The sequence below is a fragment of the Thunnus thynnus genome, chromosome 15 (assembly GCF_963924715.1).
Source record: "Thunnus thynnus chromosome 15, fThuThy2.1, whole genome shotgun sequence".
In the NCBI taxonomy this organism is placed as follows: domain Eukaryota; kingdom Metazoa; phylum Chordata; class Actinopteri; order Scombriformes; family Scombridae; genus Thunnus; species Thunnus thynnus.
The window spans coordinates 29,209,490-29,233,396 of NC_089531.1; the positions used below are offsets into that span (position 1 = coordinate 29,209,490).

Here is a 23,907-nt window from a genome sequence, read left to right on the forward strand (position 1 = left end):
AGATACATGTTAATCAGTGAACTCAAGAGTTGCTGGTAGGTGTATTTTTGTTATTTATCTGGTAAATCCACATGAACCAGCACCAAACAGCGGAGAGACATCTAGCCAGTGAACATAGTGGAGCAAAAAAATAAATAAAACAACATATTTTGTTATATTGGAAATTCAGGTGGACCCAAACATGATTCTAAATGAATGCTAATGTTGCTCTGTGTCTGCTGGATGTGTTAAGCTAGTTTGCTAACATATTCACTGTAACAACTTTATATAGTGATAATATGCTAATGTTGCTGCCCACAAGTTTCCACTAAAAATGTATTGTTTTGATGACAAAAACATATTCATTAGTTTATTATGAATATAATGAGGCAATACAATTACTTTTCTTTGGTCTATTTTCTTCTGTCACCAAAAAAAGAGTGGGTGTGCATGTGCATTTGTGCTGAAAAGCTTGATTCATTCGTGTGTATTTGAGGGTGCTGGTGTGTGTTCTTTGGCAACATGTGGACACACCCACTCAGTGTGTGTAAGGGCTATTGAAAGCACACTTTACTGCTGCTGTACAGTCAGTCAGTCCTCAGGAACAGAGCAGCAGTGTGTGCCTGCTCTCAGCCATCCCACCTTCCTCTCACCTCGCCTGGGATCCTCACTCAACATCACACTATCAAAACAGCAGCAGACATGGTGCTCTACCATCAAGAGTTCACCAAGGCAGGCAAGACAGCTGGCCTGCAGATATGGAGGATTGAGAATCTGGAGTTGGTCCCTGTGCCCGAGAGCTTACATGGGAACTTTTACACTGGAGATGCTTATGTGATTCTCTACACTGTCAAACAGAGGGACAGCTTCTTCTACCACCTGCACTACTGGCTGGGTAAGCGACTGAGGCCCAACGCTTTTTTAATTGGGTCTTTTTTTACTCCCCTCACTGAAAATAAGGGGAATGAGTGGTAAATACATGTGATAATATACTAAGTCATTCTAGACATGAGAGGAAAGGGGTGTAGACAAAGTCCTCCAGGGTAAGAGATATGTATCCTATCAGATTCTCAAGAAGTACTCAGCTACGTTCTAGGAAAGCAATTAAATGACATTATGTTTATGTTGCAATGCTATCTGTACTCAAAGATCATAACTGGTGTTCAGATTTAGACATCAACAACCCTTTTTACACCTAGAAATGATATGCAACAGTAGCGCTTCAGTTACTTCAGGACACTAGAATGTCAATTTTTCCAGTTTGACTGCTCACTCAGCCAGTGCTTCTTTGCATGTCAGTCAGTGTGTCAACAGACTGACAATTATCCTATGAGCTGTTTTCACACTGAGTCCGTATGAAAACATGAACACAGTGACACAGCACTGTCTGGTAAGAGCAGAGGGAGGAAAAAAAAAAACTTGCATTAGGACTCATCATTGCTATTTGAAGGCACTGCCTCTGTGTCATAGAGCTTCACCATCATCCAAAAACTATAAAAAACATGTCACTGAGCCACAATGTTACACCGGGTGACATGTTCCTTCATTAACATGAACACAAACACACACACTGTAGTTTATTTTCACCCAATCCTGCACACACCATTCTGCTGGCACAAATACTCACTAGAGCACCAAATGTGGGTTAATCTGCTGCTGAAAATATTCCCCAACAAATGAATTAACCAATAACTGGAATCAATTAAAACTACAGTGACCAGATTTTATACAGTAAAAATATCCATTCTTTTTAAAAAAGTAAAATAATCCTTTAATTATCAACGCAATATATATCATGTATATATTCTGCTCCCCCAAAACTAAGAAAAAGACAAGTAAATAAAAATAAACTTACAAAAAGAAAAATACAAAAAAGAGAGAGGAGAGAGAGAATGGTACCTTTAAAAAAAAAAGAAAAAGTAAATGTATAATTACAATTGTCTTGAGAAAAGCCAAACTAAAGCCATGACAATCACACTTTTTTGTTAAGTCTTCACATGAAGTTTTTGTGTTTGTTTCAAGTTTTTAAGCAAGTATTAACAAGTATTTTGGGCATATACTTAATGCAGTACAATACAAAGCTGCCATCTCTTGAAATTCAACCCCAAGGCAACAAGCAGGAAGTAATATTCGTTATGAAAATATTGAAATATTGTGGTGGTGCAGAGATGTCCTGGCCTACACATCATGTTCTACAGACTTAAAAAACCATCTTTGTTTGGTACTGATCCCTGCAATAATCACACCAGAATCATTTTAATATGTTTTTTAATGAAAATAAGAATAATGATGTGAAAATGATCATTCCCTCAAATATCGCAAATCATGTCGCAACTGCAATATCAGTCAAAATAATTGCAATTAGATATTATTTCAAAATTTTATGAGCTCATGGTTTGTTTGGTTGTATGTAACTTTAAGATTCCCCAAATGCAGTTTCAAGCCGGTTTCAACCCTTAACTTTATATTAATTTATTGTTATTTTATATTAAAAAAAGTTTTGCTTGTAGAATCTTATATTATAAATATTCCTCTGAAATGTAATGTGTTTTCTCACTTCTGTATTTAGCAATGCAGATAGTTTACATTTTATTCGCATTTCATCTTTATTAAAAAAAATAGGGACACTGTTCCTGGAAACAGGAGTACAGGATGCTTTTTTTTCACTGCTGTAAGCACTACAGTAATATCTAAACTCTATTTGCCTACATTGTATTGTCAGAAATCTCAAAACCTTCACAAATCAAACAAACTGTGTGCAAGGCTGCGCATAGTTTTGGCTGACCATCAGAGGTACATGAGAGAATATGTTTGGCTTCTGTAAATTCAAGTCTGGTGTCATTCCTTACTGACAGTTGTCCCTGAATGCTGACTGTTATGTGTAAAGTGACTCCAAGAATGCTGCTGATTGACTAACTGGCGCAGATGTTTCCTATACTGAGTGTTTTCTAACTGTGATTCCTGTCAGTGCTGGACAGACAAGAGAGCTAATTTGCTTCCAGTGAAGATGAAGCAGTGATTAATTTTAAATGACTTGCAAGACTGCATGCCATATTCGGTGTGTGTGCCCCAGAGCAGGGTAAGAGAGAAAAGCGGTGTTATCAAGCCGATTCTGTTCAGGAAATGAGATGTGAGTGCACAGCAGGTAGTCACACAAATGAGAATACTAAAGAGGCCCATTGGGAAAATAATAGAGAAATAATAATTGGTGTTGGTGTGAGCAAGATTTTGCATACAACTTGAAGTTATATGCTTAATCTATTCTTATTTTTTATTCACAGATTAGAAACATTGTTTAAAGCTGCATTAATCAATTTTTTAATATTAACAATCAATCACATGACTATGTGTAATGTGGAAGGGGTCACTCGTAGTGACAAAATCACAATCATCAAAATCACCAACTCTGCAGTTCGCCTGAGCTCTACTGAGCTTTTTAGCCTATTTTAGCTTATTGTTTTAGTTTTATGGCCTGCAAACACCACTCATCTTTCTTTCCAGCAGCTGCAGCAACTGTTTTTAGTGAAAAAGTTGAAATAAACCCAGTGTACACTACCTGCTCAGCATCAAACAGCAGACAGACACAGTTGGAGACTAGCTGGTGAACATAGTGGAGCAGCTTTTAAAAAATGATCCCAAATTTCCTTAAATGTTATGCTATGTACAATCAGCCACCAGTAACCAATCTGAGGTGCTCTAGACCTTCAGGGTCTCTAAAGGATTGTGATTGTTGAGAATTTTTTCTAGCATAAGCACCACTAAAATACAATATCGTCTCAAATGATACAATCCTTACGGCAGGTCATGCATTATTCCCTGGATCAAATTTACATTCTGCCAAAGTTATTCCTACATTTATTCCAAATTTTTACCAGATTACCACAAACAGGGGATCAGTTGGGTGTAGACAGCTAATTTTTGCCAACTTTTAACAGGTCAATCCGGCCATGCTAGCAAAGAGTTGTGATTGATGTAATGCTAGAGCTAGACTCACTTAGTTCAAAGTTATCTGTCGTGTATAACCAACAACAACAAAACACCCAAAGCTAAACACATTTCTTCCATAAATTTAGCCTCTCTGTAACAGATGTACAATATAGGGAGTAAACGACCCCATCACTTTCTAACTTGTCCATCTTTGGTTCAATATTGAGAGGACATCTTCCACTGGTTTTCTTGAGATACAGACCAGTTGTTTTTTCTGTTCAGAAGGTGCTTTGTGGTTACCTTTTTACCTACAGAAAGCTCTGACATTTGGGATAGTCACAAGCAAACTGGACTGATCTTGGAGAATTGAATTCTATTAATCCTCCTGCATTTAAACAGTGGCTGGACTTTCTCTATATAAATTCTTGCTATTATAGAAATTGTTTTGGTGAAAATTTTAGTAAGAGCTGGGAAACAAGAACTTTAAAGGGCCACTCCACCAATTTTACACATGAATGTCAGTTTACTTGTCAAGAGGAGTACTGCTCAGCCTGTGAAAATAATTGTGTAATGTGTTCAGAGGCTTGAGCTTTGTCAATAACTCTGGCAATGTCGTAATGATGTCATCAGACTAGCAATGTCCTGCTAGATTTACAAATCTCAAACAGAAAGCCTATGTTACAAACTGAGGACATGGAGTTTGGAAGATGTGGGTATTCACCAGGGTTAAAAAAACACAATCGAGCTGAATTATGAGGAATGTAGGATCCAGTATTTTGAACCATATTAGGGAATAAAAGACTGGAAATCTCACCTGCTGTTGCTTTGAATTTGACCGTTCTCTTTTTTTTGTGTGTGTGTGTGTGTGGAAAAATATAGTTTCCAAATTGCATTATCCTAGTAATGACCAACATACATACATTCTAATAGCTAAAAAGAGGACCACTTTCATTGTGGTTGTACAAAGCTAGTATGTTCTGAGGTTAAGGCACACAGATTTTGATCAGTAAGCGTACTTCCTTCCTGCGTTTTCTCTCTTTCCATTTCCTCTCAGAGTGGAAAGTCAATACGACTAAGATGTTTACTTGCTTTTGCCTTCTTTCTGAAAACCCATCAGCATTAATCATTAACCATCATTCATTCAAATGGACAGCTAACATGCTTCCTTCCTGCTCCTCTCGACCACAAAACACTTTCCATGCAGTTTGTTTACACCGCTGTCACCTACTCACAGTAGACTGTAGTCAGATCATCAGTCAGAACAAATGACAGTATAACACAACAAGCATTTTGACAATGAATAGATGTTGATGTCTTCTTGCATTGCCATCTATCTTTATGGGGGTATTTTTGTGTCATAAGCCTTCAAAGAAACAATATAAGCACAAGCTGAGATACAACTGACTAGCCAACTAGAAGAGTGCACTAGAATGCAGATCTCCACCACGTGTGTACAGTCAAGATGGCGGTGAACAGAAACAGGTATTTATTCACCTTGTATCATGCCTAACTTTAGTGGATGATAACATATTGGGTATGGAATTAATCATCAGATGCTCCTGTTCAAGATGAAACCAAACTTTTCTATGGATGTTTTTGAGCCATGACAAATGCCAAAATGTGGCCTGCAACAATAAGCCTTGTTTTTAGCCTAGCCTAGATTCCCGGAAATGCCTTTTGCTATGTTGTAACGCATATAGTAAAATGGTTAGGACTGATGACAAGGCGAAAATCTAAGTTTTATGATAGGCTCGTAAGAAATAGCATTTAGGTTTTTCAAAAATTGTTAATCACTGCAACTACAAGAATTCCTTAAGCATACAGTCATAAATGTGCACAAAACAAAAAATATTAGGCTGATGTGTCCAGGAGTATGTAAGATTAGCTGTGGACAAATACACAGACACACAGATACATGGACACACGCACACACGCATACACGACCAAACGCATGAACACCTACACGCCCTACAGTGGCCAAGTTCAATATCAAATAACAAGTTTATCCTATCAATTACATACAGTTTCCAAAGATATTTGAATCTGATAAATATATTATCATATTGTGCAGATTTTGTAAGGGTTTACATGTGCACAAGTTTGTAAGTTATTGGAAGAAATTAGGTTATAGGAACTGTTTTTCCTCACTGCCCTCATGTCTCTGAAGTCATAAGTTACCTACATTCAGCTGCAGTAACCATCTTAAGTGCACTTATTATTTGCTGTTTGAATTTTTATATACTCAGACTTGAGTTGTGTTGGATTATTTTGGACACAAATGTGAGTAATGTTTATTTCCTTTCAACCCTTTACTACTACCCTTAACCCAGTTAGAAACACAAACTGTATGGCCAATAATATCAGTACCAATATCAGTTTTCGCCAGTAGAGTCTGAACCTTACCCTATTTAAAGAGGCTTTGTTTATTGTTTACACAAAATTTAAGAAATCAGGATACTGCACAAACACTTACCAAATACAAATGCAGTAAATGCAGTGAATGCACAAGATGATTCCAGTGTTGCTGTCTGGCAAATGCGTGATAGGAAGAACCCATGGATTCTAATATAAATTCAACAGAAATGAATACATCCATCCAGTGTCCTTCATTTGAGCTTTTGTTTGTTGTTTAAAGGGAAGGAGTGCAGCCAGGACGAGAGTACTGCGGCAGCCATCTTTACTGTGCAGCTGGACGACTACCTTGGGGGAAAGCCAGTACAGTATCGAGAACTGCAGGGCGTGGAGTCAACAGCCTTCACCAGCTACTTCAAGGGAGGGATCACCTACAAGGTACAGATCGAATTCATTAGTTGAACTGATATCCATATCAGTATATTCACATACACTGACCTTTAACTAACAAACAATCACTTGCAGTCCCTAGAGGCTGAAAAGCTCATGACACTACACTAAAGCGTTAAACAACATGGAGGCAATTTTATTTAAAAAAAACACACAGGCTTTTCTAGAAGTCTGAAAAAGTTTGTGCTAAGGGTGGCACTAGAGATAAGGCCTTGGGGCTACAAAAGAAAACATGGTTCATCCTCTTGGAAGTGTGGCAGATTATGTTTTTCTCCTTTCTTCTTTGTCTATCTATATATTTACATCTCTATGTCAGCTGTTGTGGACTGGTTTTTACTTGTATTGGTTTTTTGCAACTGGGTTCACTGTAATGTTCATACATGTTCAATGTGTGTTTTCATTTTTTTTCTCTTTTTTGGCTTGTATTTGTAGATTACCCCCTGTGTTGTGTTCTCCCTTTGGTCAACTGGGTGTGCATGTGGTGTGTGTGTGCATTTTTTTTTAGTTGACATTTATGTCTTCTGTGCTCCCCCCTCACTGTCCACACTGCTTGATTTTGCCAATTTCTTGAGGTGCTAATTTTTATTTTAAAGTTTGGAGACGTTCTTGTTTTTTTTTAAAAAAAAAATATTATTAATGAAGTTTATGTTCTTTGTTTTTCGGGCCTGTGTGACACTATTAAAAACTCCCCCTGCCCTTGTCATATTCTTGGCGTAGTTGACCGGATTAAAAAAACTGCTTTTGCTACAGAGGCATAAATATGCGTAGCACACTTTATGGCATCTGCCTGTAAGACTGTTGGAGATTCTGTGTGTAAATCTTACATTTGGGTTGAGGGTTGATCCAGTAGACAGAAAATCGAGCCTCCAAATTGAGAGGCTTCCCAATCAAGTCAGTGATAGTATTCAGAACAAATGGATGGCACCATCAGATGCAAAAAGGTGAGAGAATTTAATATGCCTAATATGTGCACCAAAACAGGTGCTATATCGTTTTTTGTATTCATGTTTTTATATTATAACGTTACAATGTCACTTCCTGACATTTCTACAGACACGTTAGTATAAAATTCTGATTCTGCCTGAGTAAAAGCGCCAATGTGTTGCAACCCAGGACTGCTGATTCACCTTTTCTGTTTCCTTCATGCCATTGAGTTCCTGTATTTGTGCACATATTGAGTATATTATATTCTCTCACTTTTTTGAATCAAAGGGTTGCTAAATGAAAAGTCAGGGTCGCTAAAACATCAGGAATCATCCTTTGGGGGCCATGGATTTCCACATCAAACTTTATGGCAACCAGGGGCCTTCAGTGGTTTGCAATTACTGCTTACATGTAGATCACAAATGGTAGCAATGTCACATTTCATAAATGATCACAAATTCACTTTGATTGATTGTCTTTCATGAGCAGATGAAAGCCAATGAGGACAAGAAGTTCTTCCATGACAACTGAGCAACTCCATCTGCTAATGAAGACTGTGTGATCCAGTCAAAACGTCCAGAACAATCATGTTGAATGGACCTTGAGTTGAGATTTTTTTCACCAAATTAGATATGTGGTGTATAAAGTTGACGTTTGGAATGAGGGTAGTGGAAGAGGAAATGTCAGGAGGTCACCAAAACATTATTCAGTCTCCAAAATGAAAGGGTTAATTGTCTGGCAAGCATGAATATGCACATTTCATGGAAATCGTCCGTTTACATTTTGATATTTCGTGTATAGAAGTGGAAATTTTTGCCAGATGGATCCATGAGGAAATGTCAGGAAATTACCAAAATGATGAAAAATTGTCCTGCATGGACCATGTGCATCCACTTGAAATTTCATGGTAATGTGGCCGGTAGTGGTTTAACTGATTCCACATTTATTGAAGGGCTAATCAGTACTACACCAGCAGTTAATGTAAAGCTATTAGATTTAAAACAACAAATATGTAGCAACACATACATTTTGGGGTTTTGAACTCTAATGGATATAATGTTGATATTAGTATTGATTTTCAGAGACCCAAGTTGTTTGAACTGGAGTTTGAATCATAACTGAGTCGCAGCTGGTTTTCCATAAAACCTGTTGCAGCATTATACTTGGCTGCAGTGACTGCAGAGGAACAGTGACTCATGAGACAGAAAGAGAAATTAGAGTCAAGGGTAAACAGAGAACTGGAAGACGGTTGACAGCATGCTGTGTTCTCTGCCCCTCAGACTGGAGGCGTGGCCTCAGGTTTCCACCATGTGGTCACCAACGACCTTTCAGTGCAGAGACTCCTCCACATCAAGGGCCGACGGGTCGTCCGGGCCACCCAGGTCCCCCTCAGCTGGTCCAGCTTCAACAGTGGAGACTGCTTCATTGTGGATCTCGGAAATGTAAGTACACATTGTTTTCCTGCTGTATGTTTGCAAAGGGAGGGTTGATCAAACTGGACAATCTTTAACATCTAAAAGTCTACCCTGACTCTCTTCCTGTGTTTACCTATTTTTAGAAGATCTACCAGTGGTGTGGATCCAAGTGTAACAAGTTTGAGCGACTGAAGGCAGCGCAAGTGGCCAGAGGTATCCGTGACAACGAGAGAAACGCCCGCGCTGAGCTTGTGGTTGTTGAAGAAGGAAGTGAACCGTCTAAGTTAACTGATGTGAGTTTCAACAGGTTCTATTTGAAATTCATTCATGTATGTAGCCCTTTATCACAGACATCAAGATATATACAGAATCAAGATAAATACAGAAAAAAATTGACCAAAGATCTAACAAATAATCAATAAATAATAGGACAAAATGATGTAATAGAGGAGACGACAGGACTTAGAATATTGAGTCAGAGTTTATTCTCGGAAACAGTAGTTTGTCAAAGAAACAAAAAAACAAACCTCAGACATAAAGCTAGTAAGTAGATCGTGAGTTAAGATTTCACGATAAAATATCTTTTATTGAAAGTTCACAGACTGGCCTGAAGAAGGTGGTAGCGAATGTCAATGGGTGTCCAACATGAAAGGGTTCATGTAATAATAAAAATTATTAGGAACCATGATCTGGGGACTATCTATACCACAATTCATATCAATCTGAGTTGCAGATATGATCCTCCGTGGAATCAACCAGTGAACAAATAGATATCACCAGATCCTCAGACCCTGCTGCTAGCAGTAGCCTACAACAAGACTGACAGTTTACAGCCATGCTAGCTGCTCTCTGAGGCTGCACTTGAGCTAAATGCATTGCATGCAAATACATTCTAACCAGCTGTTAGAATGTATCCTCTAGGGATCCTGAACATCTGTTGTGAAATTCATGTAATTGATGTTGAGGTATTTTACTCTGAACCATAAAAATCAACCTCATGGTCAAAGTCTGTAGGATTCATCCTTTGGAGAACATGAATGTCTGTGCAGAATGTCACAGCAATCCATCTGATAGTTATCAAGATATTTCACTCTGGACCAAAGTGGTGGACCAACAGACAGGCAGACTGACATTGCCATCCCTACAGCCATGCTGTAACCCAACCATATCTAAATAACCTAGCAATAATACCAAAAAACAGAGAGGACTTGAGCACATTGATAAATTTGCAGCCTTTAATTGTGCAAACTGACTAACGTTTCAACACTAATGTGTCTTCATCAGAGTCAGAGTCTCTGACAGCAAATTTATCAGTGTGCTCCAGTCCTTTCTGCATAGAGAACCCTGTTCTAACAATAACACATTTGTTGGTTTGCAACAGGAGTGCATAGACCAGTGCACAACCATCTGCCTTAGCTGGCTAAATATAAAAACACTATTAACATCTGAAAACAACATGTGCACACTCAAATGTTTTCCGTTCATTTTCATAAAGATCTCCACCCACCTTGAAATGCCTAAAAAAACAATTAAATCTCTTCAACAAAACTGTGAATCATACAGTGTTAATATTTGTCAAAGAGCAATCCCCCACCTCCACCATGAGTGACTTGGATTTTATTTTGCAGGCCCATTATATTTTCCATTATTGCCTAATGTGTTGATAGTGTGGCTTTGGTATACTTGGATATTCTGTAGTTTCCTGATAATGAAAATGGATGCTTATCTTAAATGGATGCATTAATGGCTTGTAATGTAATTTTTCGCAGGTCCTCGGAGTCAAGCCTGAGCTATCAGAGGGAGATGATGATGACGACAGAGAGGCAGACATATCCAATAGGAAAATGGCCAAACTGTATATGGTAGAGTACTCACACACATGAAAACAAGTAATTCAATGCAATTTATGTCTGTCTAACAGTGAAACAGAAACAAGAAAAACTGAACACAACATTTTGTTTGGCGGCTTTGCTGGTTGTTTGACTTAACTGGAAGGAATGAGCCTAAATAAGCCTAAATACCATAATTATACTGGCCAGAAAAGAATTATTGATTCATTCTATCACACAAAATGAGACAAATGCTTTTAACTACTGTGGTGTCATGCATTAACACCTCTGATGCCCTAAAAAGAAAATCAGAGATGAAAGTTCAGTGAAGCCAGAATTGCTAATATCCTTCCTGCTTCACTGGAGCACTTCACAAGAAATTTTATAGCCTCTGCAATACTGCTACACCCAAAATGTGTCTATTGATGTAAATTATATTCAAGATTCCAATGAACTTGACAGAAATATGTGTAAAAATGTACTTGAGTATTCCCACTTAATGAAAAAGTGCAGTCATAAAAGTATGTTTGATTAGTTTGATACATAATTCTAATGAAACCACAGGACATCATCAAAGTTTTAGTTTTATTCTGGAGGTTTGCAAGTTAAAACAGTATATTATGTAAAATAGAGTATTGATTGTTATATACTTAAAATTCTGAACCACTCAGCTTCTGACCACATAAACTCAAAAGCTGGATAGATTAACATCTTATACAGGGAAACTTAGTTCTCAGCAGTCAACAGAGTTCACTGCTGAGAACCTATGTATGTATATTATGTAAGTATGATAGTCGGTTCCATTTTGGATCCGGTCCCGGCCAGCAAAACATCCAGATTTGTTAAGCTCTGATGCTAGCAGGTCTGTTATCGAACCTTTTATCTTTCCTCATTCATGTTCATTAGAAAAAAAACATTACAAAACATAAAGGGAGCAGCTTCTCATTTTACCTGAATTAGCTGTAGCTGACCTTAATTCTGTACTGGCTAAAATGAAAAGTGTGTCTATTCTCTGGTTAATGTCTTCTCTGCAGCTGGTGTCTGTATTCAGACAAAGATGTTTGTAAATGAAGACACATCACTCTGTAACATCAGTGAACAACCAGCGGTGGTCTGTGTGTTTTTGTAATTTGGCAGAGTGGAGACTCTTCTCTAGAGAAATGACCATATCATATAAACATTTCAATCTGATAAGCTTCATAGTTGTGAATCACATTCTTCAGTATTTGGAGTATATATATATATATATATATATATACACGACCACTTAATATTCCTTACATACAGATGACATTGATCTCAATAGTTCCCTATGCTCATCTCAATAGTTCCCTATGCTCATATTATAAGTCAACCAGCAAATGTGACAGTACAAAACACCCCCTGTATTTCTTTAACAGTTGGCACATTATTTGTGTGTGTGTCACCAGGTATCTGACGCATCCGGATCCATGAAAGTGACCATTGTGAAGGAGGAAAACCCTTTCCTCCAGAGTGACCTGCTGTCAGATGAATGCTTCATCCTGGATCATGGCCAAAACAATATGATATTTGTATGGAAAGGTAATCAGGCAGCACCACTGGAGTATTTCAGCATATGCTTTGAATGTCTTTCTGACTGTGCAGCAGGCTGTGTGGGTTTTTTCATATCAACATCAGTCTCCTCTTATTTATCTCCAACAGGGCATAACGCCAACCCCAGTGAGAGAAAGGAGGCCATGAAAACAGCCGAGGGCTTCATCAAACAGATGGGCTACCCAGCCAACACACAGGTTGATCAACACACACATTCATTTTCACTTTTGCACTTTTACACTGTGTTGTTTACATTATTTTTTTTGAAAAATGCATGGTATTTTAGTTGATAAAATTCTAATCTTAATATGAATTGAAATTCATTTCTCACAGATGATGATCCGATATATTGACTTGGCCTTTCAAATCAAACTCATATCGGCAAAGCCTGTTGTTCAATGTAATGAAACCCAATGGATCAATGGATATGATGTTTTATTGTCAGTGCACAGTTTATTACTGTACTACCCAACTAAGATGACTCTGATTATAAGATGACCCCCCTTTTCCAACCTTTTTTTGGAAAAAGACTTTTTGATACAAACTTAGGAAATTTTGTCTAAGATACTATTATCCAAAGAGAAGAGAGTCGTCATATTTGAAGCCTTTTCGCTCATAAAAGTGAAATAACACCATTAAAGCAGAACATAAATGGCACACTTCTGTTTCTTGTCTCAGTCACACACTCTTCTGTCAGGCTCTTGCTAAGCAGTCAAAATGATTTTCTAGCATTTTTAGACTGTTTGTCTGAGCTCCTCCTCATCAGTAACAGCAGTAATTATTGACAGATGATACAGTACCCACTTCACTCATCATGACTTTATTTCCTCTGCGGCAGAAAATCACATTAAATGAGCCTTCAGATACTCCAGCAGGTTAAACTGAGCTAACCAAACACTTTAAGCACTGACTGACTCTAACAGACTCACTGTAAACAGACTGGAAGACATTCTCCAATAAGACAACCCCCACACTTTCAAATGTAATTCCATGAATTCATGGGCCACTATGGTAATCCTCAGACAACAAACTTTGTAACCATTGTCTAGATTATGTGAATGCTCAATAACACGGAAATTCTTCCCATCTCTGCCATCCATCCCATATGATGTGAACATGGCATGAGGCAGATGTCTTATAAATACTGATCACAGTCATACATGATACAAGTACAGCTGGCCCATACAAACTTACCCAATTAGTGAACTAACTTCAGCCTGCTGTCTGAAAGATTTTTTGTCTGATTGTGACTGATTGAACTTCCCAAACATGTGATCAGTCACTCATTCACCTGCTGAACTGACTGAATCAGATCTTCAAACATCTCGTGTCATGATCACTGTTGTAACTAAATGAGGGGTTAAACAACTGCTTCCCTCTTTGTGGCTTTTGTTGGATGATATAGCGTCTCTGCTTGTTTTCCCTGCAGTTTAACATCATAAATGTGTAATAATTTCTTCTGATGTTACTTGAGGAACTTTTTATATAAGCAGATGTTGATGGCTACACCAACTTTGACAATCCATACATTGATGAAAATGAAAGCTGAGAGGAAATGTTGTTGATAATTGCTTTTGCATCAAGCTAAATATTTTTATGCATCTAAGTTCAAAACCAGGGTTTCTCACTGTTGTTTAAAGGAATACACCAGTAATTTATACTTCTATAAAGCTGGAAGGCTTGTGAGAGACAGATGTCAAAAAGTCTGGTCAAAATTGAAGCAGCAATGCTAATAGTGTTGTTTCTGTCACGTGTGTGCAGATCCAGGTGCTGCCGGACGGAGGAGAGACTCCCATGTTCAAGCAGTTCTTCCTTGGATGGAAGGATAGAGACCAGAGCGAAGGCTTTGGGAGAGTGTTCGTCACTGAGAGGATTGCCAGGATCCAGCAGGTGGAGTTTGATGCCTCCAAGCTCCACAAGTCCCACCACATGGCAGCCCAGTATAACATGGTGGATGATGGGAGTGGAGACACACAGGTACAGACTCAAGTTGAAACTATAAGATACAACTGATATAGTTGTACTAGATAAAGATAAATGAATAACTTATGACAAAGAAAAAATATGTTCTAAGTAAAAAATATATAAGTAAAAAAGTAATATTGATAGTAGGCAAGCTGGGTCTTCTGGGATTGTAATTTACAAAACAAGCCCCTGGCAAACATGCCCAACCCCTGAGGTGGGGAGGGGGACCACCAGGGGAAGACAGCAGGGGCAGGGTGAAGAACATAATCAAAGCTAAAATTACCTGGATGTCCATGCAGAGCCCACCATCACTCTATATCACAAAAGTAAATGAAGGAATGTAAACACAGTTACAGTGGGGAAAAGCATGACATGGCCTGATCACATACAATACATCTGTCTTGTGTTGTAATGGTGATATCATATGCTCCTGCTTCAATTATAACCTCAGCTTTTTAGCCTCTTTTAGCTCATTATTTTGGTTTTACAGCCCTCAACTCCACTTTCATCTGCCTTGTTTCCAGCAGAGCCAGTAGGATTGACACTGACAGCTACTTTGCATCTTCTATCCTCACACATGGCCCTTAATTTTGCACTGCTTCTTTCTCACAGATCTGGAGGGTGGAGAGCAGCGGTAGAGTCCCTGTCGAGCCAAAGAGCTACGGTCAGTTCTACGGTGGAGACTGTTACATCATTCTGTACACTTATGGGAAGAGACAGATCATCTACACCTGGTATGACACCATTCAGTCTCTTAGCTGGTTTTGCATAGATGACAAAGATACGCTCTAACACTCTGCACTGAGCTTCCTGATTTAGCTCTGCTGAATGTTGATCATATCTTTATTTCTTTGGTTTATTTTCATATTGTTCCAGCATTTAAATTGTCAGCTGTAATGTTCAAATGACCCATTAAATATATTTTTTTCTCCTCCCTAAAATATATACTTTTTATACTGTAACAATGAATCAACTCCGCAGTTCTGTAAACCATTTTAGCCTCTTTCAACTCTTTGTTTTGCTTTTTTGGCACATTTACTGTTTGGTTCAGTCTGATCAGGCTGGTTTCCACCAGCAGCAGCAGCAGCAGCAGCAGCAGTAGCAGCAGTGGGCAGCTGTTTTTAGAGAAAAAGCTCTGATAAACCCACTGTACACTAGGTGCTCAGCACCAAACAGCAAACAGACACAGGTAGCAACTAGCTGGTGAACATAGGGGAACATGTAGCAGCTTAAGAGCCAGCTATTTTTGTCAGGAGTTGCTGGAGACCAAACTAGAGCTTAAAGAGGTGTGAATATTGGAGTTATATTCATTATGTTCACCAGCTGGTCTCTAACTGTGTCTGTCTGCTGTTTGGTGCTGGGCAGGTAGTGTATGGTGGCTTTTTAGAGCTTTTTAACAGAAAATGATGCTGACATGAGACTGAACCAAAGCAATAAGAAATGGGCTGTTAAACCAAAAAAATGAGCTAAAAGAGGCAAAAATGTTCTGTTTGGAATGACAGAGTTGGTCTCTCTTAGTCACATTAAACATAGTAACTTGATCCATTGTTAGTACGAAATGCTTGTAGTGCAGCTTTAGACATATGTGTTGTTTTTGTCTGTAGGCAAGGAGCCAGCTGCTCTTTGGATGAGCTGACAGCCTCAGCCTTCCTGACTGTAGAACTGGATCGCTCACTGGGAGGGAATGCAGTTCAGGTACAGCCACTAATAGTGAAAATGAGCAACACATTCAATGGATGCTTGAAATTGCTCATAAATCTGAGTCTCTCTGCCAAGTGAAGCTAAATGATGTTTGCAGTGCTTTGCCACTTCTCATTTCTGATTCAATGAGCAAATGAGTCATAACGGGAAGTTCTTTTTTAAAGAATAATTCCAGTTTATGACAACTTGGATCTTATTTTAGCAGATCTGGAAACAAACTTACTGGAAAAAGAAACAAAGGTGAAACAGTAAAATTATTACTCAGACAGTCTGTTGTAACCATCCATCACTGTTTACAGACCTCCTGCTTCAACTTTGACCCACTGTACTTTGTAGTGGTGCTCACAGTTTATCAGCATAATGACATATGATTAGCAAAATCTCAGGTGTATCACTTTCACAACCTCCAAAAAAACTGATTTATTCTTAGGGATTTAGAGATTTTCCCAATCGTATACAGTACTGTATGAACTATATACTGGAATATATATATTATATAGTACTATACAGTAACTATACCTGTACATACACACATATCTACATACATATGTACATACACATACATTACACATACACACAAAACAATTATGTATACTGTAAATTACATAAATCAGGTTAGTAACAGGTACGTGCTATGTGTTGTTAAACAAAAACATCACAGCAAACAATAAGGAATACTAAAATTTATTTAAAAATATTTAATACCAAACTAACAGACTGAGAGGCTGTGTAGTGTAGTATCAGGTTAAAGTAACAAAAGACTGATCAGTAAGAATATCTTAATAGGATGTTGACATAGAGAAGGAAGGTTCCCTTTTTCACATAGCCCTTATCTAATCTGCCCATCATGGAAAAGGATATATTTTCATATGTGGTCACTCCAATGATCAGGATGTCGCAGTCTGTAAATGACAACACAAGCACTGACTTCCACTGTTGGACAAGCAACCTCCTGTCTGGAAGAATGGCTGTTAGAATCCATTCACAAAACACTGAAGGAAATTTAAACTTTTGGAGATGAAATATCCTCCAGCACCAATAAGTGTAGGCAATAACAATAACCATCTGCATACAATCACCAATTTAAGGCCAGAATTCCTGGATTTCAACACAATTTTATAACACATGAATGAATGTGTTATAAAAGCTTATTGTTCTTATTTTTCGTCTGGAAGGAGTCCAGTAAACTCTATTAATAGGTTTGAAATGTATTAACTATGCGCATACATCATCATACATCTGTTGCTGAAAATCAAAAAATCCAAATCCTTTTCCAGTTGTTTTCAGTTAGTTTGTAGAGCTTCTCTTTCACAGTAATAGGGGTTAAAACAGAGGCTTTTTTGAGAAAACAAGAATGCGTGTGTCTGAATTTTGTGGCACTGGATATTTTTTTTTTAAATGTCAGCATTAGATTGGATCTACACATAATGCCAATTACACTATATTTGCAAATTAAACTCTACTTACAAACTGATCACTGCAGAGCTCCCCCAACACCAGGACAACTACTCTCCAGCAAAATGAAGATTTGCCAACTCATAAACAAGGGTTATACCATAAGCAAGTCACATTTTAGCGATGTAACCATTTTCTCAAATCTAACAATGTTATCTCAACCGATAGAAATGATGGCCAAAAGTTAAGACACAAGTGGTTATAAACTAATTTTCTGTAAGTGCAATGGCTAACAGCTGTAGCATCTGTATCACCTCTTAATGAGCTTCCATTTTGTATAAAAATTCAGTTAGAGAAGGAAATCTTCCCTGAAAATGTTTTATTTCTGTTTCAAATGTATGTTTGGAATGAAGTTTTTTGTTGTTGTGGTTTCAGGTCAGAGTGTGCCAGGGCAAAGAACCCCCACATCTGCTGACTCTCTTCAAAAGTAAACCCCTCATTGTATACAAGAGTGGTACGTCCCGACTCGGAGGCCAGGCCCCACCACCTCCAACCCGACTCTTCCAGGTACGAAGGAATCTGGACACCATCACAAGAATCGCGGAGGTGAGTGATTTTCCTGCTGTTTGGACTTTGTTTATTAAAGGGAGTAAATGATGACTGAGATGTCTGAAGATGCTGCATGTCATGTGTGTTTCAGGTTGACGCTGGTGCTGCCAGTCTGAACTCCAACGACGCCTTCCTGCTGAAGATGGCTAATGGGAAAGGCTATCTGTGGATGGGCAAGGGGGCCAGTGAGGAAGAGGAAAGAGGAGCTGAGTACATGAGTGAAGTGCTGAACTGCAGCAGCAAACGCATCGTGGAAGGAAATGAACCAGGTAGACTTGTTCTCATTCTGCTGTAGCATCTGAACTCAGTGGTCAGCGGCCCACCACCTCTCATTTCACCTTGTCTGTGTGTTGCAGATGACTTCTGGGCAGCTTTAGGGGGGAAGACAGAGTACCAGACCTCAGAGAGACTGGAGAGTCAGACCATGACTCACCCACCTCGTCTATTTGGATGTTCCAACAAGACTGGCAGGTTCATAGTGAGTACAATGTAGCACAGTCTGGAAGAGTCAAAAAAGTACATGTTCACTTAAATACAGAAAATGAAGTAAGACAAACACGTCAGCCAATTTGTCCCTAAACATTTAATTACCTTTAAATTTCATTGTCATTCATACAACTTTTATGTTTTATATGTTAACCGCAATTCCAGGAAGCGTTAAAAAGGTCTGCAGTCATCATCTAAAGTAAATAGTCCTGACCTTTCGTTGTGACTTTTCAAATTGGATGATTTAAATCCTGTTCAGTACGCAGGATTTAAATCATCATTAACATCATAAAGAGTGTTGAGAGCTGCTTCTGGTTCATGTTCATTCTCAGTGTAATTTCCATCTGTTTTATTCATGGTAATGATCTGCTACAGGTCATGTGTGTTTCATGGCCTCGATCGAGGGACGGCTCCCACCGACACTGGATTTGATTTGCATTTTGTTCCACCAAGCTGTAGGCGGAAGTCGCCATGACTGCAGTGGCATCTCATTTGTAAATCCACACAATAACACTGACATGAATGCAAAGAATTTCAGTTTTTAACCTCTTTTGCCAAGAAATCTGACCAGAAGATCCTGTAGAACTGGTTACACAGTTGCAAATTGAAATGAAGGTGTCATCTAAAGAATGTAAACTTTTAACTTTTTTCCCTGCAAATCACCAAAACCACACTGACTGGGCTGTGCTGTTATCAGCTGCTCTAACACTAAACTTCAAATCTAGAGCAAAGCCTGCCTACACAGGGCCGATAGTCAGCCGTATCATTGTCCCAGCTGAAGTTTCACTTTCACTGTGATGTCTGTTTCACATTTTTATTCAGGAAATAGTGCGACATTTTGGGAAATATGCTTATTTGCTTTCTTGACAAGAGTTTAGATGAGAAGATCAATACCACTCTCATATCTGTACTGTAAATATGAAGCTACAGCCACCAGCTGGTTAGCTTAGCATTACCTTAGCACAGAGACTGGATGGAACCGGGGTAAGAGTGCTGGTAGATGGATTTTGTTACTACTGGATAGAGCCAGGCTAGCTGTTTCCCCCTGTTTTCAGTTTTCCAGCTTCATATTTACTGTACAGACAGAAAGTCTGTTGATTTATAATCACTAGTAATGCTGGCTGGAGTTCAGATTAGCAATTACTACACAGAGCTGTGACATCTGACCACTGTGGAGGTTGGACAAAAGCTAATGTTATTTCATTGTCTCGCAACGTATTTCACTCTGGTGTTTTTAGGCAGAATGTTTCCATCCACCTGTTTTTATGTGTGCATAAACACACCGGAGTGGAGACACTGGAAATTTAAAAAAAAGTCTTGAAATATCACAAAAAAGTTTTTACACTTGGCTGAGGCGGAAAAGTTGTTGTGTGGATAAGAAGCAAATGTAAACAGACTTAGTGAATAAATGATGATGTACATGATGTACATGATTGAAATATCAGTGAGGCTTCAGAACATCAGATCTGTGTGGAGTGATGAGTAGACTGTAACGTTCATCAAATGAATACATGAAACAAACAGAAATGCCATATTTCTATCATGTTTTCCTCATGGTTTTCCATCATTTTAGCTTTGACTGCAGCTTTTTTAATCATCTCATTGTGTCCTCTTCTTCTGCAAAGGTTTAATGGCACCGACTGGAAACTGTTATATTCAACAAATATTCATTCACATTTTCTTTAGCAGATTTTCTAGAAATCCTGTTAAAATTTCTGCTACACTTGAATGGAAACTAATGACTAGCTTTAGAGGGGAGACTGCTGAGCCAAGAAATCTCTGCTTCCACTGTCAGTGTAAATTTGTTTAGCTGAATCAAGGATTGGCCTGTATATTACTAACCATAAATCTGTATTTTTATTGTTATTAGTAGGTATTCAACAAGTAAAATGTACATGTGGTGGGTGCTGTTTGCTGATGATGGTTTGCTATGTTTGCATTTTTAATGTGTAACATCAGTTAGTAATCAGACTCCAGAGTTCTTTATTTTTGCTTTGCACATAAGCGCCCTGACACCCTGATAGAAAATTCAGCAATGTTCAGTATATTAAAAAACTTGAAATGTGAATCAACCCTTTTATCATTACTCCCTCATCTAAAATATCTTCTGCTCTAGCATGTATTATTTGATTTGATAAGCAACTTTAAATTGCAGGAGCAATCATTAACTTTTTTAAACGTGCTTCTCCACAACACGAGTTGCGTGTTATATTTCTCATGTGGTGAAGTGAATCCCACACCAATCTGTGAGAAACTGCAGAGTTTTGAATTGGAGCTGATGGTAAAATACTATCTGACCACATCGATGAGCTGAGTTATCATCTTGTGTGCAGATTGAGGAGGTTCCAGGAGAGTTCACACAGGACGACCTGGCTGAGGATGATGTGATGCTGTTGGATGTGTGGGACCAGGTACACAGCTGTAGAAGAACATGTTAAACCATCCTTCCATCCATCCTAAACCAAAGCTCTAACACTGACTGTCTTGTGTTGTAGGTATTCGTCTGGATCGGAAAGGAAGCCAACGAGGTGGAGAGGACTGAATCTGTCAAATCTGGTGAGGTTTGAGATTTTTTTAACTTAATCCATGAGTGTATGTGGTTTTGTAGTGTTGCTGTTTCATGGCTGCGACAGACTATAGAGAGGCAGCTGTAAGCAGGTTTTTCATTGGTCAGCACCAGGAGAGCTCAGAACCAACATGCATGATGGGTTTTACTGCTGGAGGCACAACAGAGATTCACTGATTGATTAAAGGCAGTTTAGAGCTTCTAGTTAACCCACCTGCTTGTCTTTAGACTGTGAGAAATAACTGGAGCACCTGGAGGACACAAACCAACTCTGTCTGCTCATGACTTCCATATACAACATTTTGTAAGACAGCTGCATGATGTTTGTTTTTTCATTTACATATAGAGGGAACTTTTTATTGAACCTATCTGTATACTTTCAGTCTGATGACCAGACTGAATTCCCATTTCCTTTCACTTCATGAATGGCATGTTTTCAAGGTAAAAGACGGTATAAAGTTGCTCATAAATCAAATATTTTAGCAGCAGGTTAGTAGTATATAAACATATTTTGTATCAGACAGGGCTGCATAAACACAGAGATATACTATATATATATAACATACTGTATAAGTTGTCTGATAGGGTCTGGAGCACAAGTGTCTGAGCTGAGCTCCTGATGTCTTCAAGTCCTTGAATGTGTACAATGTTCTAGAGGAAACCTATAAAACCATTGATCTCTCTCATCCCTTTCATGTCTTTGAGTCGCATATCTCCACACATCAGCCTGGAATTTCTCTGTGTTGAAATTCAGATGTGTGAAACAGTTACCTCTTACTGCCACATGAGGCTGCTACTAACATGTGAAAATGATTTCTGGCACACAGCAGCCAGATGTTACTGTTATACACTGTGTTGTAACGGTGACTCCTTGTCTCCTTGGTAGCCAAACAGTACATCGAGAGTGACCCGAGCAGCCGGGACAAGCAGACTCCTCTGGTGGTGGTGAAACAAGGCCATGAACCCCCCACCTTCACAGGCTGGTTCCTGGCCTGGGACCCCGCTCACTGGGACACTGTCAGCAGGAGCATGAAGTCAATGAGTCTATAGATAAATACATACTGTATGTGCTGATCCACAGAAACCCTTACATATTCATAAACATAGCCCACAAGCATTTTTAATCAGAAATCTGTTTGTACTCTCTGATATCAGTTATATTTACAGTGGCTTTTCACCCACATGTAGGGACAGCTTTTGCATGATTTCTTTCTATCCTGAGATACTGTTTCTATTGATGTAACTTAAACTATCAAAGTTTGGCTTCTGAAGATGGGCATGAGACATATTGTAGCCCCTTTGGAATATTTTTGTATTTTTGTTTTGTTTTTGTTTTTATTAATCATTTGTTTGTATATGCACTATGAGTCATTTATATTGGTCTTCTCATCTCACTATCATAAAGAAAAGAAATAAGTGTAAATTTCCCAAAATGTTGAACTCTGTCTGACAATCCTTTTGTATGTATAAGTACATATTTCAATAACACCCTTCTCAAGCATTATATTAATAGTTAATAAATGGCTTAGAACACGCTTATATATCTGTAAGCAGATATAAGTACATTACGTGTCAGTAAATGTATTTTCCAACAGTTATAACTTGTATGAAGCACCTGTAACTGCTTTATGAACAGTTACTGAATGACTGTTCACACAGCTGTAATCATATTAAACGTTATATGACTACAAACACAAACAAATAGTGTGTTACAAAACATTTATTATCTGTTAATAACTTTAGAGGTGAAAAATTAAAACACATTTTTCATATTCATATCAAATAGTTACAACTGTGTTACATTATTTTGCCAATCATTAATTATCTGCACATCTATACAGCAGTTACAGATGTTCACAGGAGTTCTAGTTGTTAACAAATACACTGATAGACACTTAGAAATGTTCTCATACAACTACAATATCATATATTATAAACTATTTATAACTAACTGTTAATAAACTGCTATAAATGTTATATGGGGTTTGGTGGGGGTAAAATTAAGTGTTAACAGTCTTGTCAGTATCATTTAAACATTAAGATGTAATGAAATTATATTGTGTATAGGCTTTTCATTTTGAAAAAAGCATCAGAGTTAAATATAAAAAATGATGATAATGAAATACAACAACACTAGACCACCAGTGTTTTTTTTCCTTAAGATAGTGAAACCAGAGAAGCATCCTACAGTCTGTTCAAAGCAGCTCCACACCAATAGGACATAATGACATTGTTTATTGTTTTAACACTGAATCTTGAACTTTTCCACTTCCACACTTCTAAGTTTTTACCTGCTCTCTGTTCTTGGTATGACGTAAATAAGGGTCAATAAATGTATGAAATGAAATAATTAAGTTGAGTTTTGTTTGGGTTATTGTCTAATTCTGTTGCTTCTCCCGCTTATCTTTTCCTGTTTCATGTGTGTATTCGTGTTCATCACTTATCTTGCATTCAATAAAAAGATAGAATGTCTAAATATGTTTTGTGCTCAAATAATGTCAAAGGTTACACAAAGATTCTGAGAAAAAGTGCTTTTGTGAACATTTGAGTAGATATTCAAAGCAGCAAGTGCTGTGTTACCTCACTGTTGACATTATTTATGCTCACATTCACACATTCATTCAGACAAACATTCTTACATTCCTTTTTTCTACAGTAGCTTTCCCATATAAACATAAAAACAGTACACTGTAGGCAGGAGTTTGTGCAAACAAGTTGGTGTTAACAAATGTAT

At 38.1% G+C, this 23,907-nt stretch overlaps 1 protein-coding gene across 1 annotated transcript; it reads left to right on the forward strand.

Moving 5' to 3' along the window:
* Positions 1-3: 3 nt before the first annotated feature.
* Positions 4-23,599, forward strand: scin (scinderin). The gene is made up of 16 exons (XM_067611665.1): positions 4-874; positions 6,542-6,696; positions 8,913-9,074; positions 9,191-9,340; positions 10,817-10,909; positions 12,307-12,439; positions 12,560-12,648; positions 14,213-14,428; positions 15,029-15,150; positions 16,021-16,111; positions 17,948-18,118; positions 18,213-18,390; positions 18,478-18,599; positions 20,941-21,018; positions 21,103-21,163; positions 22,060-23,599. The coding sequence occupies exons 1-16, from the start codon at positions 682-684 to the stop codon at positions 22,221-22,223; spliced, it is 2,178 nt and encodes a 725-aa protein (XP_067467766.1). The 5' UTR covers positions 4-681; the 3' UTR covers positions 22,224-23,599.
* Positions 23,600-23,907: the final 308 nt, after the last annotated feature.

Coding starts and splice junctions, on each gene's coding strand:
- scin (XM_067611665.1), top strand. CDS start 682: ATGGTGCTCTACCATCAAGAGTTCACCAAGGCAGGCAAGACAGCTGGC. Junction 12,440..12,559: donor TATGATATTTGTATGGAAAG/GTAATCAGGCAG, acceptor TATCTCCAACAG/GGCATAACGCCAACCCCAGT. Junction 16,112..17,947: donor TGGGAGGGAATGCAGTTCAG/GTACAGCCACTA, acceptor TTGTGGTTTCAG/GTCAGAGTGTGCCAGGGCAA.